The sequence below is a fragment of the Gobio gobio genome (genome assembly GCF_949357685.1).
Source record: "Gobio gobio genome assembly, chromosome: 4".
Lineage (NCBI taxonomy): Eukaryota > Metazoa > Chordata > Actinopteri > Cypriniformes > Gobionidae > Gobio > Gobio gobio.
Window position 1 is genome coordinate 33,762,223 of NC_137100.1, and position 15,072 is coordinate 33,777,294.

At 36.7% G+C, this 15,072-nt stretch overlaps 1 protein-coding gene across 1 annotated transcript; it reads right to left on the minus strand.

The window, feature by feature from the left end:
• Positions 1–1,131: 1,131 nt before the first annotated feature.
• Positions 1,132–12,007, minus strand: fgf5 (fibroblast growth factor 5; the record flags this gene model as incomplete). The annotated part of the gene is made up of 3 exons (XM_079814147.1): positions 1,132–1,494; positions 9,735–9,838; positions 11,791–12,007. 3 exons carry the CDS (start codon positions 12,005–12,007, stop codon positions 1,132–1,134), a joined length of 684 nt encoding a protein of 227 aa, XP_079670273.1.
• Positions 12,008–15,072: the final 3,065 nt, after the last annotated feature.

Consider the following 15,072-nt stretch of genomic DNA (forward strand, 5'->3'; position numbering starts at 1 on the left):
ACCTTGCATATGCAATGTGCGTTTGGCCACATTGTTGATTTCATGGGCATCTAATGCAGAAATAACAAATAATTGTGCAATAGTGCTTATTGTGATTAAAGTACACAAAACCATATGTTCTTTGGGATTTCTATTATTTCTTAATATCCAAATAATACATTTCTCATTCCAAATAAAAAGCCCAAATACATGTTTTTTTGTGTGAAACAGCAGACAGTGGCCTCAGAATAGAATTGTAAACAGGATGTTTATAATGACACTATAGTGAAATGTTTATTATAAATGAATTATTGTAAAATGTTTGTAGAAATGCATTAATAATGGTTGCTTTCACCAGTAAACACAAAAGATGAGTTCCACACTGTTTCAGTGTGCTTGACAGTTATAGGGATATTTTGTTAAGGGCCATACCACAACTGTCTGCCATTTGATACACCGATGAGCAGAGCTCATAAAAACACAGAACAGTCTCAAGACATGTTTATCCTTGTGAGACATCGCTCTTCTATGGAATGCACTGGTTATTAAAGGATATCATTTCTATGACAGTCAGCAGTTATACTGAGAGTTTTGATGGACAGACATCTAGTTGTTCAAAGAGTAGAACTACTGTATGGACGTTCTGTCAAGCAATTAAGCAATCCATGTGCTTAATTAAACCCAGAAGCATTCAAAATATTAATTATTTTACTTGTATTGTTGTTCAGCTTTTCAAAAAATATATTTGCAAATTACCATCACAAATGTTATAATCAGCCGGATAACTGTTTGTGCAAAAAAGCTTGTACATAGAGACATAAATATAGGCCTATTGTATAAATACTGTGAGGTATAATATAAAAAAAATGTAGTTATTTTTTTAAATCACTGAGGATAATTATGCAAATCCTTTTGTGAAGCCATCTTAGTTCAAATATCTTTATGAAATCCACACCAGACTTCAGAAGTTCAATCCATCCTGAAAATGTCTTGTGATTGGCTCATTCAGCCCATGTGATGTACATGATGACTGGAATGCCCATGTTAAACAAGTATTTTATCTCAAAGAGAAAACTTGTTATTTCAGCAAACCAGCCTTTTCCCAGCTTGCCTTTTTTTGCAAGATTAGTCCATGTTTGAGACAGTACTGGTCTATCCGAATCGAAACTTCGGCCAGTACTTGACTATCGGTCGATTCTTCTTTCCAGTGTTGACTGCGACTTTTGGTATTGAGGGCTTTGATGGATGTGGAGGTAGTTGTTTTTCCTGCTCTTTGTCTGTTATTGAAAATCCTTGTTCAGTCTTTTCGTGTAGGTTCATCCTCGGTAGAAAATGTGTAGACACGTGTTGTGACTTCACTCTCGGACTGGACCCCATTTTTGCTTTACCTCTCTTATTAAGTGCCACGAACCACTCCCTGCCAGTGCGATGGTTCTTGTGGATCACTGAGGCGTACGTGTTGTAGCTGTTCTCCTGAAACCGCTCCCTGAACTTACAGTCATCTGTAAAGCTCTCCTGGGGAAAAGGACAGGAAAAGGGGGAATGAAATGATACAAAGATAGAAAATCAACAAGTTGTTCAGCCTGATACTGATACGGCTGTGCATGTTAATGCTTATGTTAATATATCTTGAATCTTGGCATTTAACATAGACAGTGAGTGATATTAGATCCCTCTGATGATCTATGTTTGTACTTCAGCTGGAGTCCAGCTGCAATGGTGTTTATTTAGTGTAAAGTTTCCTCTAATATTTGTAATTTTACTTTCAAATGAGAGAACGTTTACACTTTTTCCAGGCTTTTTCTGTAAGCTATCCAGTAGGCTACATTTTTGAGTGTGTGCATACAAATAAAATAAAGTATGATTGCATAATTCACCATGGAATTAATCACTCTTCTGGATTCAGACTAGCAGTTTGTATAATAGTAGATTCCACAAAACAACAGATATAAAACAGATATATTTAATTTTTTTATTGACATGGAAAATTGTAGCAAAAATGGCAGTGCTCTAACAACAGTTGTTAGCTGAATACATATAAATAACAATTGACAATGAACATGATATAGATGTAATGAAGACCAAGTTCCAGTGTAATATCCTCACAATCATCTATGATGTCTTTACGTCCTTCATTATGTGTGTATTCTGAGTGGCAGTTTCTCTCTGCAGATGATGAGGATGGTTATGGTATGTGACAGCATCTGAAATACACAATTGAGTTTAGAGTTACAGTTTGTCTGTACATTTGATTATGTAGAAACAATTATGTTTATATAAATGCTTTAGATAACAAAATGAACAGTAGCATGTGAGCCATGTTCCGTTAAACTAAAAAGAGAAAAAGACAATGTTAGGAAACCAGTTAGAAATTAAAGTGTAAAATTATCGACATTTTAAGAAAGAAATGTACCTGTCGAGAGCGTGTTGACAGTCTGTGTAGTTGTATATCTGAGCTCCAGAAAATCACTGATGAGGGGGATTTGGCAGTTACAGATGTGAAAAACAAAAAGGTGGGAATAAAGAACCCTAAACTCTAACACAAATAACCATTTCAGCATATAAAGGGTTCTTCAAGATGATACGGTTCTAAATACAACTGTTACATGTAATGTTTAATATTTGTATGGATTCTATACTGGTTTGGGCTTTGATTTTCTGTATGGCAAGAATAGAGATGGTAATAATGGTATTGACACCTATAAAACAAAACAAAAAAAACGTACCAAATGTACTATGTTGAGACTGTATAAATACGTATAAATGTCTTAAATACACAGTAAAACAAATAAGAAGCAAGCTGAACCATAACAGCTGTGCTCATAAGTTTACATACCCCTGGCAGAATATTTATAATTGGAATTTGTGTTTTTTTATCTTAAAAATAAGATCATATATATATTATTACCGTGCTGAAGAAGCTGCACAAGAGTGTTTTTTTCCCAAATATTCCTCAATAATATTTTATATAATAATTTACATCATTATCCTGTTGATAAAGTTAGTTAGTTAATTAATTAATTAATACATCCTCGTTGAGCATTAATGACATTTGGCATTTTATGTAGTTGTGTATGAGTTCCTCTATTGTCCTGAATGTCAACATAATATGTACTGTAGACATTGTGGGGAAAACATGTGTGCAGAGAATGCTGGGAAATCAAAGAAATTTCAGGACCAGAGACTAATGCGCAGCTATCACAACAGGCAACAAACAGTCATTGATGTTTGTGGAGACGACAGCCAAATTCATGCATTATGCTGTCTTGAGGAATACAACATATGTTATCTCAAATACTGTAGCTTCAGCAAGGCAGTACTGAATAAAAAAACATGACACAATGATGAATAATCATTATTGTTTTCAGCAAAGGGGATGTACACTTATGAGCAGACTCTACCTGTAAATGTAAGTGATCAGCTTTCGTATCGTGCTTAAATTTTACCACAACAATAGACAGAGCTGCAGCACATCAATAAAGCTGTTAGACTTTGGGCACACAATAAGTAATTACTGTGCACACACTTTGTAGGATGCCACATTAGCAGCTGCTGGAGAGAGAACACTTTGTGGCCTGATTGAGTAAGCCCCTCATAAAGAGAGCTAATGAAAAGCAGCAAGCAGATTATAGACACTGAGCCCTAGAAAGAAGCATTGAGGGGGTTACAGAATAATTGCAAGTCTTGCTTTTATCTCCCAGCTCAAAGTCATCAAAAACAACTTTGCAATCAAAGACTGTGGTGACTGACAGAAGCGGAGCTTTGTTTGTATGGGCTGAAAACTCATTAGGCTATGAAATAACTTTACCCTTCCAGGGCAGAGGAAAGCAGGACACATGCTTTTTCATTGGCAATCTATGGTTATGTATACTGTGCGTGCACATTCAGGACAATAGAGGGACTCATACACAACTACATAAAATGCCAAATGTCATTAATGCTCAACGAGGATGTATTAATTAATTAATTAACTAACTAACTAACTTTCTCAAAAGGATAATTATGTAAATTATTATATAAAATATTCTTGAGGAATATTTGGGAAAAAAACACTCTTGTGCAGCTTCTTCAGCGCGGTAATAATATATATATGATCTTATTTTTAAGATAAAAAAACACAAATTCCAATTATAAATATTCTGCCAGGGGGTTTCAGAAATGCAGCCATACCTTGACAAGACCAGACAATTAGATCTCTCTAGTAAATGTTTTTTATCTGACCAAATCTCAGATAGCTCAATCATTTTATGCATTTGGCAGACGCTTTTATCCAAAGCGACTTACAGTGCCCTTATTACAGGGACAATCCCCCTGGAGCAACGTGGAGTAAAGTGCCTTGCTCAAGGACACACTGGTGGTGACCGCTGGGATCGAACCAGCAACCTTCTGCGTATCAGTTCCATGGTTTAACCCACTGGACCACCATCTCACACAATCACATGAATTTGATCAAATCAACACTAGATAGCAGGCATGAAGCACGCTTATATAAGACTACTTTCATTATTAGTCTGTTATTCTTTCTTCAAGTTGATGGCTCTTTGTCGAATGGGACTTTGGGCTTCTCTGTAGGTATATCTGATACCCAGAAACAACGCTAGAAGGACTCGAACTTGACTCAGACTTGACTCTCTTCTGGGCTCTGTCTTGAGGTGGTCTACAACACACTGAATACCTAAACTTGTGTGTGCCAAAAAGTGTTAGGACACTTAAGCCTTACCTAAAATTGTATGAATGTGTTTGCTTTATATATTAAAGGTCCCATGGCATGAAATTTTCATTTTATGAGGTATTTCAACATTAATATGAGTTCCCCTAGCCTGAATATTGTCCCCAAGTGGATAGAAATGTTGATCGGTGTAAAACCGAGTTCTGGCTGTCTTTCTCTGCCTTTGAGAAAATGACAGGCCAGACGAGCCAATCCTGAAGTCTCCTGGTTTGACGTCCAAGCAGGAGCGGTTACCTCCCTTTCCTCCGCCCAGAGAATCTGGCACGCCCATGCAAGCGCGAGAGATCATTAACGTTACTTGTGAACGAGTGAAAGCTGGCAGTTTCTCAGTATTTGGATGGACAAATGAAAACAGAAGTCTTTCTTCAGTTCCTTCTGATCTGTGATCATTGATTTCTTATGTGAAGCTAATTATTTATTATTCTTGCACACACTGCGGCTTCTCTCTCTCCCGACAGAACGGTGTTTTCGTGTTTTCTATCTTGTGAGTCAGTGTTTTTGTACGTCCTCGTCGCGTCTATCTGTTCTTAAATGTGCATACAGTCGTTTCTGCTCAACATCAGCAGAGTAGTCTGTACTAGACTGTACAGCAGCATCTTTAGAGATAAACCTCACACACGCCGAAGCTCGGCCTTCAACATCCCCGACCCCCAGTACTGCATCTGGCCCACAGCGGAGGCACCATACGCGGCGCGAGATTAAGCAGACGGGGGTAAGTGTGAGGGTATCTGGGCTAGGCTAGCCAGCTTTCCCCACAATAAACTGGATTACATTCAATTACTGCTGTTGTGTCTTTGTTTGCGCTGTGTAAGTTACTCAATGCGCGTCACTGACGCTTTTCATATAATTGGAAAATATCTAGAAATACTGCTTTAATCAACACTTACTAACTCGTTCATCTCGACAGCTGTAATGGTACATTGCATGTGTTACAAAGTTGGTAGAATAATGATGAAGTCGGCGTGACTGGGACTCGTGTTTATTCAGAACTCTCAGATACAAATACAATAAACTCGCGCTGACAGACAGCGCTCACAACTCAGTAGTTACTATAAATAACTTTGTTAGCAATCGCTCCATCTCCGTGATGTCCGGTTCGTGAACAAATCATTCTTTTGAATCGGTTCTTTTTAATGAACCGAACCAGTTCACCAAATCGGACTGAATCGTTCTAAACGGTTCGCGTCTCCAGTCAGCGCTGATCCATAATTTACTAAAGTTACTAACTTTCTGACATGAGTGACAGCCCCTCCGACTAGAAATAAACTAATAACCTTAAGTATATTCCAGTAACTATAACAGTTCACAGAACTGAGACTGACAGAACTGATGTGAAGTGAACTCCGGTCCATCCGTCTCTCTGGCAGCAGCTCGTGCGTCGTAGACCTAATTAAACCACGCCCCCTCCGCTCATTTAAAATGCAAAGATGTCAGCCAATCACAACAGTGGGCATTTTTACTGAAGTCTCACAGCAGACACGCCTCTTGAAGCAGGGCATTTAGCCACAGGGCAAACAGCAGTATAGAAAAAATGCCTTTTATTTCTAAATTATGACATTTTATGATGTAAAAATCATACTAACAATATAAGTACACCTCAGGAAACACTATAAAATAATAGAAAAATGCCATGCCATGGGACCTTTAAATCAAATTGCATTTATTTGAAAGAAATGAGACACAAACACATTTCAAGAATAACATTTCACAAAAGGAAATTTGTTAAAGGTCCCATGGCATGAAAATTTCATTTTATGAGGTTTTTTAACATTAATATGAGTTCCCCTAGCGGCCTAGCCTGTATATGGTCCCCAAGTGGCTAGAAATGTTGATTCTGGCTGTTTTTCTCTGCCTTGAAAATGAGAGCTCAGATGAGCTGATCTGGAATTTTCCTGTTATGACATCATACCAGGAAAGGTTACCTCCCCTTCCTCTTCAACATAATCTAACACTCATTTCAAATCAAAGATGTCAGCCAATCACAACAGTGGGCATTTTCACTGAAGTCTCACAGCAGACACGCCACTTGAAACAGGACATTCAGCCAGAGGGGTAATAACAGTATAGAAAAAATGCCTTTTATTTCTAAATTATGACATTTTTTTATGTAAAAATCATACTAACAATATAAGTGCACCTCAGGAAACATTATAAAATAATAGAAAAATGCCATGCCAAGCATATTGTTAGAAATATTTTTCAAAATCAAGACTCTTTCTGGTTATCAGTGTTTGTTGAACATTTAGTCATTGTGATGAACGACACCATTAGTTATTATTCTAGGACACCTCTTTAAATGTAAAGGAAACTGCTTGCTTCATACATCCAAAAATAAATCAATAATTGAAAGCATTTCTCAAGCTGTAGTATCATTTGATTTCAGAAGCCACTTGGTTTGATATTAATGCAATGAAATTCATACTTTCAAAGCTTGAATCAAGTGTCCAAATACTTTTTGGGGACACTGTTTGGTATTTTGTAAACAGCAGCTTATACCAATAACTGTACACAACCACCATTAATATGAATGTTGGCCTCATTCTCTAAAAATACATTTGGTGGGAAACTATATCATGACTTTAATGAGGGTCAGACCCAAGTGAGAGGTCTTACATAATTCCCAAACTCTGAAATAATAAAACTGTTCTGGTTTGCTGAAGAGTGCAGCAAAGCAGAAAATGGTGCCATTACAATATTTTCTAAACATGCCAGTCACAACTTGACCCACCATAACTTCACAGGGGCTCTCTCCCCTAAATGTGGTCATTTTCCCCAAAAACATTGGAACGTTTGTTTGATTAGGGTACATGGTTTTTGTCTTCTGGAAGTGCCTTATGACCTTTGTTTTAGACTGCAGCCAGCTGTTGAGGTTACATCCTTTTATGACATTTTTGGGGGGTTATTACAATCTATGTTTGAGGAGATCCAAGAAATCCCATATGTCTGTTGTTCGTTGTCTAAGAGCAGAAGACATTTTATTGTCAAGTCATGAACTTGTACAGCTGCTTGACCTGTGTCTGTTCTCTGACAGCTTTCTTTCCGAATATTATCCGCAAACAATCCTCTCTCAAAGATTTCCAATATATTGTGGTACTGCCATAGTTCAGCCTTTCTTCACAGCGTTATACTGTTGTAGACACAGACACAAGTCATTACATCTTGGCACGGCAGATTTAAACCCCATTCATAATTGCTACTTTATTATTCAGAGTTGTTTCCTTTACCTTTAGAGCATACAAGCGAAATTTAATTTGAGACACGCCTCTGGTTCTTGACCAATTACTTTTCATGGAATGGGAGACGTTTGCATCTCCGTTTCCCTCTTGGTTTCTCACCCGCTCCCTATTGTTTTCTCAATAAATGCAGTGACCTCTTAATCTTTGCAAAGATTATATTAGTAATGGCTTGCTGGGTAGGTCACACGGCATAATGTACATCTGTCTTCCTTGCCATTATCACAGCAATAAATTGCCACTATGAAAACATCTAAATATTAAATATGACAGACAGTGCAACAAAAATCAGACGCTAAGTCATTTGATACTCTTTGGTTAGGCCGACTTGTCTACGGAATGAAGTTCTTGGGGTTTAAAACCCAAGCTGACAGCTATTAAATAAGCCTGTGCAACTGTAGCTGGTCTGAGGAAATGAAACCCAATTCAAGTCTGATGGAGCCGCTGCAGCTGCTTTAATTACAGATGATGTCTGCTGCAGTTTGGAGGCTAATCCTCAGATTTATCAGACTACTTTATTATCCATCCCTTACGAGATTTTTCTAAAATTGTAAAACATTTATGTGAAGTAGGGTGCACATAAATACAGAACGATTTATATATATAAATACAGCTCTGAAAAAAAATCAATGTTAAGTGGTCTCTTAATTTTTTTCCAGAGCTGTATATATAAGGAATTATTACTTTTATTCAGCAAGGATGCATTTGCATAAAAACATTTTTGTAACATTAAAGACATTTATAATGTTTTTTCTAATAGATACTATTCTTTTAAACGTTCAGTTCAAAATTACAAACAGAATACAAAAAAAAAATCACAGTTTCCACAAAAATATTAATCAGCACAATACAGTTTTCAACTGTGATAATGATAAGAAATATTTCTTGAGCACCAAATCAGTAGAATGATTTCTGAAGGATCATGTGGCACTGAAGACTTGAGTAATGATGCTGGAAATTCAGCTTTGCCATCAAAAGAATAAATTACATTTTAAAATATGTTAGAATAAAAAATGTATATTTCTTTTATTGTAATAATATTTTAAAATATTACTGTTTTACTGTATTTTTGGTGACCACAAGAGACTTTCAAAAACATAAAAAAAACGTTTTGAACGGCAGTTTATATGTATATTTTTGTGTACTTGTGACAGATACTTTCTTTCCAAGTGCTAATAAAAAATATGTAACGTGAAGGTGAAAGCTGAATAATGATAAATTGGTTAAATAAATTGGATAGATTTAGTTTAGGGTTTTGTTGTGTACCCACCGATCCTTTTATGATTATTTTTGTCTCTCTCTGAAATGAAAGACAAATTGGAAAAAGGCAGTTCCTATTATGCAAGAGTTTTAAAGCTAAAATGAAAATAGATTGTTTCATATACTGTTTCTTTGCATGCATAAATCCCTATTCTTGCTGTTTGCATACAGCTGCCCAACTTTGTTTACACACATATTGATTCCCTTCCTCTTCCTTGCAAGATTATCAACTACCCCAGACTCGTTTTAATCTGCTCTTCCCATTAACACATGCTAATAAGCTCTGCCTTCTATCAGACAGCCCAGACCCCTGCAAAGCCAGATTGCTCTGAAACTGCAGTGTCTCTCTCCACTGCTGTGTGCTGCAAAAAGTCTTTGTAGAGAATTTGCAGAGGCGAATCACAGTAAGCTGCGACTTCCCTCAAAAGTGTGTATGGGGAGTTTGTTTAGCACATTTGGGTTGGTTTGCATCCATTTTTCTTAGCAGATTTATGAGTTTATATTGTGTTAATATAGTGCTGGATCAGACTCACAGTTGCATGAAGCCTCCCCCTCTTGTTCATGGCTAGAAATCGGTTGCTGAATACCCCTCGGATCCCTATGACCCCTTGAGACACGGCAAAAAGCTCCAGCACACCTACAGATTGAGGAAAACACATTGATTGCAGTGACGACTGATGACCTTTATGTCCTAAAAGTCAAAGGTCAAACAAAGGCTATGTTCACGCAGCAGAATACAGTTGTAATTCCTGTTTGGAGTGATACATATTTCTCTGTTCATACATAGGATATTATTATGAAAGAGAGTGACAAATGCATTCTAATAACCAAAGCGTCTCCCTTCAGTTTTCAAGTGTAATAACCGAATTTTGAAAGCGAGTTAATGTATGTGCAGGTTGTTGTGTCATTGACATATGAATGGCATAAGGCATGCACTGTTATTCTTTGCTGCCATCACTAAAATGTTAGATCTATCAACCTCTCTCATGTAATACAAATGGCAAAGTTAAGCCATGATAAGTTTTTTGGGCAAAGAAAGAAAGAAAGAAAGAGGAAGAAAGAAAGCAGGTGGTGTTTCACAGAAAATAGCTTAAATTCTTAAAGACACAATATAAAATGTTGATATTATATTCTATGTCATTATGGTTACAAGTATTATTCACAGGTTTAAGAAGAGGATTGAGTTGAGCTGTCTGCTGCTGAATGTACACAACAATTTGAGGTACACAACAATTTGAGTCACATCTGTTAGTAAATACACTTAAAGGGATAGTCCACCCAAAAATGAAAATTACCCCATGATTTGCTCACCCTTAATCCATCCTAGGTGTATATGACATTCTTGTTTCAGACGAAGACAATCAGTTATATTAAAAAAAATGTCCTGACTCTTCCAAGCATTATAATTGCAGTGAACGGCAGCTCAAAATTTGAAGCCCAAAAAAGTGCATCCATCCATTCTAAAAGTAATCCACACGCCGGAAGCTAGATACTTTATAACGTATTAAATATGAAAATGTTCATTTTTGGGTGAACTATAACTAAACTCTGACTGTGTGAGCTCAAGTCACCATTGTTTTTATAGCGCTTTATACAATAGAAATTGTTTCAAAGCAGCTTTACAGTGATAACAGGAAAGTAACAGAATTAATGATGCAAACTTCATTAAGACAAACTAAAGTTCTGCTGTAAAGCAACTGTAGCAAGATAACATTATTCAGCTCGAGTCAGTTCCATGTTGATTCAATGAACAGCCTATTTGTCTTGTGTTTTTGTCTATGTTTTTTATGCCTTTATACAGTAAGTAAAGAATAGCGAAAACACAACACTAAACATCATAAAAACAACTACCCAGAAAACTTGACTTCCTAATGCCAGCCTATATGTATATATAAAACTAGATTGGCTATGACTGCATTCTTTCAGGGAGATGTTTCAGGTCAATGATGTTTGCTTTCTAAATATTCATAGCATATGGGCTTAACACCCACAGCCAGACTTATAACGATCCTTTTTACTTTAATCTAATTTTCATCATCTGTTTTACAGTAGACCCTCTAAATAGACCAAGTACTACGGCATGTGCACCAAGCTATTCAACCATTAACAGAAATCTAGTGCATGGCATGTTAATGATGCCACTCGCTCCAGCTTTCAACTCACTAGCATTCTGATCTCAGCCGCTGCACCTGTTCTCCATACCTGTAAATAAACAAGCCTCTCCAAAACAAGAGACTCCAAAGAGGAAGCACTATAGTCTATCATTCATTCAGCCAGATCATTCTGCAATAACAGTTACTTGTGTCCTGATGTGCCTAAAATAGTCTCAAGTATTTTTGCACAGCTCATCAATAACCTGCTATGATTCTGTCTGTATGGAGCTTCTCTATTATTACACACAAGCATTTCAAGCATTACGATGTGTCATTTTAATAATTTATATTTCGTTTTGGATGTAAATTAGCACATTTAGTATATTGGTAAGTTTATTTATATCAGAAACAAATCAATCAGTCACTAATTTGAACTTCGCTCTCCACATAACAAAATGTTTGTAAGTCCATAAAGATATGGTAAATGATAACGTACTTAACGGATTTGGTTCGTGACTCCCGTTGACTCTTCCATCGAGGTGAATCTGAAGGTGGAAACCTATTCCAACTCTACAGTACAGTCTGCCTGTCCTGCGCCCTGATACGCGCCCTTCCTCGACAAGTTGGTGCTCCAAATACGCGCGCTCAGATCCCGTAAGCACTGCAGAGCGAGGCAACTGAAAGAGGAGTAAAAGCAGGAGAGGAACGTTCATTCTTTCCAGAGAGCTGTCTGTGCGCGTGCTAGGCCACTTCCAGCATTTTGCTGTTGTTCCAGCGCTCTGAGGTAACTCGCCGTTTCACTGGTGGGCATTACCCTCGGCTGCAGGAGCTGGAGCAGATCTGCTGGCAAAGAGATATTTATATCACAAATGATCTCACTGCTTGATGCGTGCCTGAGATGTGCAGGACGCTCTCTCTCATCCTCAATTTATATCGGACGAAACATTCAAACCGCCCTGAGATCTATATATTGGAGATGTAGCTCCAACAGCGCGTCTGTGACCAGGAGCAGGAATATGCTTAGAGAAACGCTTACTTTAGTACGTGTTTCAATGAAAATTACATGTATTCGAGATAATAAAACAGAGAAATCTAGTTTAAAAGTTTTTAGAAATGTTATCAGTGTTTTGTGTTCGTGTTTTTGATTTGGAAAAACGTACAAGTAGCTCCTGATACATGTGTTTAATGTCAAGTGGTGTTACCATGAAGTAAAAAGTAGCCTACAAAATAGAATACACGAGTGTATTCACAGGATGTACACTCTGGATACACAGAGTGTACATAACTTTTCAAGCAAGCTTTTTCACTTAGCCTATTTTTCATGGAATTTATACAAATATCCATTTGACCTAATGAAATATATAGCCTATATATATATAACTTAATGACCTTGACATGCAGTGTTGAGGGTATTAATGGCCTTATGCGTGTTGATTTTGATTTGGTGTACAAACGTTTTCAAAAATAATAACAATCTCTCCATGCACTGCTTTTTTTCTATGAATAATCAATGATTTTTGCGACTGAAAAAAAAATTGCAGACTGATTAAATTTGCATAGTTACACCACATTAAAATCGAAATGATTTTAAATACTGCAAACATGTTTATATAATAAGTCATTTTATAGGTTATAGCCTGTATGAATTTGAATTTTTATATGGAATGCGTCACGTCACCTGAATGACCCGCATACATAGCCTACTCAATCTGCATACATACCATTAGGTGGACAATTTATGACTTTCATTTATTGTCGAAGCTGTCTATCTAATAATACATTTTATTTGTACTGCACTTATCTAGAATGCTACAGATAGCTCTGTATTGTTGTGTATGAGCCTCGAGTGAAAGTGTCTGTCCCAAAAACACAGTTGCATTATTGGAAATTCTGAGCACTGATTCTTACTGGGACAAGCAAGCAACAAAACGTAAAATATAAAACTATAACATTGTTGTAGCCTATGTGAAGGCCTATAAACTGCATGTGAAATATGGAAATAGCACTCTCAGGCCTGTCATGTAAATGTGACAATTCATTTTCAAAGTGGAAATCTTGACATTTTAAAACGAATGGCAGGTAAAATTGTCGCCATGTTTTGTTCCATCTCTTAAAATTCAATGTGAGTGTTTTCAAGAATGTCTTTTGAAAAGGTAAATTATATGTTTTTACTCTTGGCTAATTGGCATAATGCAAAGCTGTTACATGGATTCATTTCATGTAGGCTAGCACATGTTAATGACAACATGAATTAATCAAAATGTATTATTTAAATGAACAGTATGTTACAATTTCATTGGAGCCTTTGAAAGCCTCTCAGTTTCTTTTCATTGGCCCTCTAATAATGAAACAATAGCGGTGTCGAGGCCAGTTGTTTTAATACAGCTATACCTGCTGAGAGAAAAGCAGCACTACACATTTTCTGTTTAAAGGACCGCACAGTGGGAATTTCACTGATCCTTTTAAAATGTCTGAAACATGAATTTCAATAATTTACACAATATTTGATTGGATAGTCAAATTCAAGAAAAGTTTGCTCCTTTAAAGGAACATTTATAAATGGCAAAGTCCAAACTGTGGAGAGCAAACCATCTTAATACAAGATCACTGATGTTTTAAGGTATAGAAATACCGGTACTCACATAAATTGTGTTGTGTGGTTATATACTGTATATTAATATCATAGCATTTGAAGCTATTGAGATATAGTATACTTGCATGTCATTGTGAACTAGTCGAGCAATTTGTTGCATATAGACGCAAGGCTCATATATGCATAGAATGATTTCTTAAATGCAGGAATTTTCTAGAGCATTTGTAGACTCACAGAATCTTAAGTTACCTTTAAGATGTGATGGCAGCCTTCAGTAATTTGAAAGGAATGTGTACTGAAAACATTACAAACTTAATCACTAGATAAATGACTGAGACATGGAGGTCTGTGATGTAGTCTCCTCTTTGTTTCACTTGCTGCACAACATGGATTGATCACTTTAATGTAAACAGTGCAGAACTGTTTACCTCCCAAATTGTAAAGGCCATTTGTTTGTGTTGGACCCTCCAGTAACTGCAGTGAGGTAATACCCCAGATGAGTATAAACACCAATGATCCTGATTGATTCATCAACGATCCTGGCTTTTAACAACTTCGTAGTATCATGCAGGTCTTCTCTCCTGAGCAAGAGTCATTTGTTATTGTTTTGGCACGAGTGATCATTATCTGTGAATTAAGCTTTTGAGTAACAGGGGAGGAGATGACTTTTCAGGTACTGCCACGAATGACAGCATCTGGACAGTGTTAAGACTCTCTGACCCGTTTAAAGATTGCTACTCAATAATTTTGTCTGTTGGCTGATGGTTGTTAGCTCACATGCTTTGCAATGTTGGTTGTACACTCTTAGAAAAAAAGAGGTTCAGTGGGGTTCTATATATAGGGTTCTTGTTCTTGACTGATATGCCAAAAGGTTCTATATAAGGAGAAATGTGTTAAATGATTGCATAATACCTTCATGTTTAAAAGGTTGATTATTTTCTAGCGATAAAAATGAAAAATTAATTCAAATTAATTAATTAAAACTAAATCAATAAAATGATCTCATGGGAACCCCTGAAAGGTTCTATAGGCCTACAGTGTGAAGCACCTGTCAGATCTCTTTAAGGTTCTATATAGAACCGTTTCTACTAAGAGTGTATACTGTCATTTTGGTTTCTCTTTATTGAAAGATGATGCTTTTAGAAGTAATGCGATTGTTGTATATTAAAGGCACAATATGTAAGA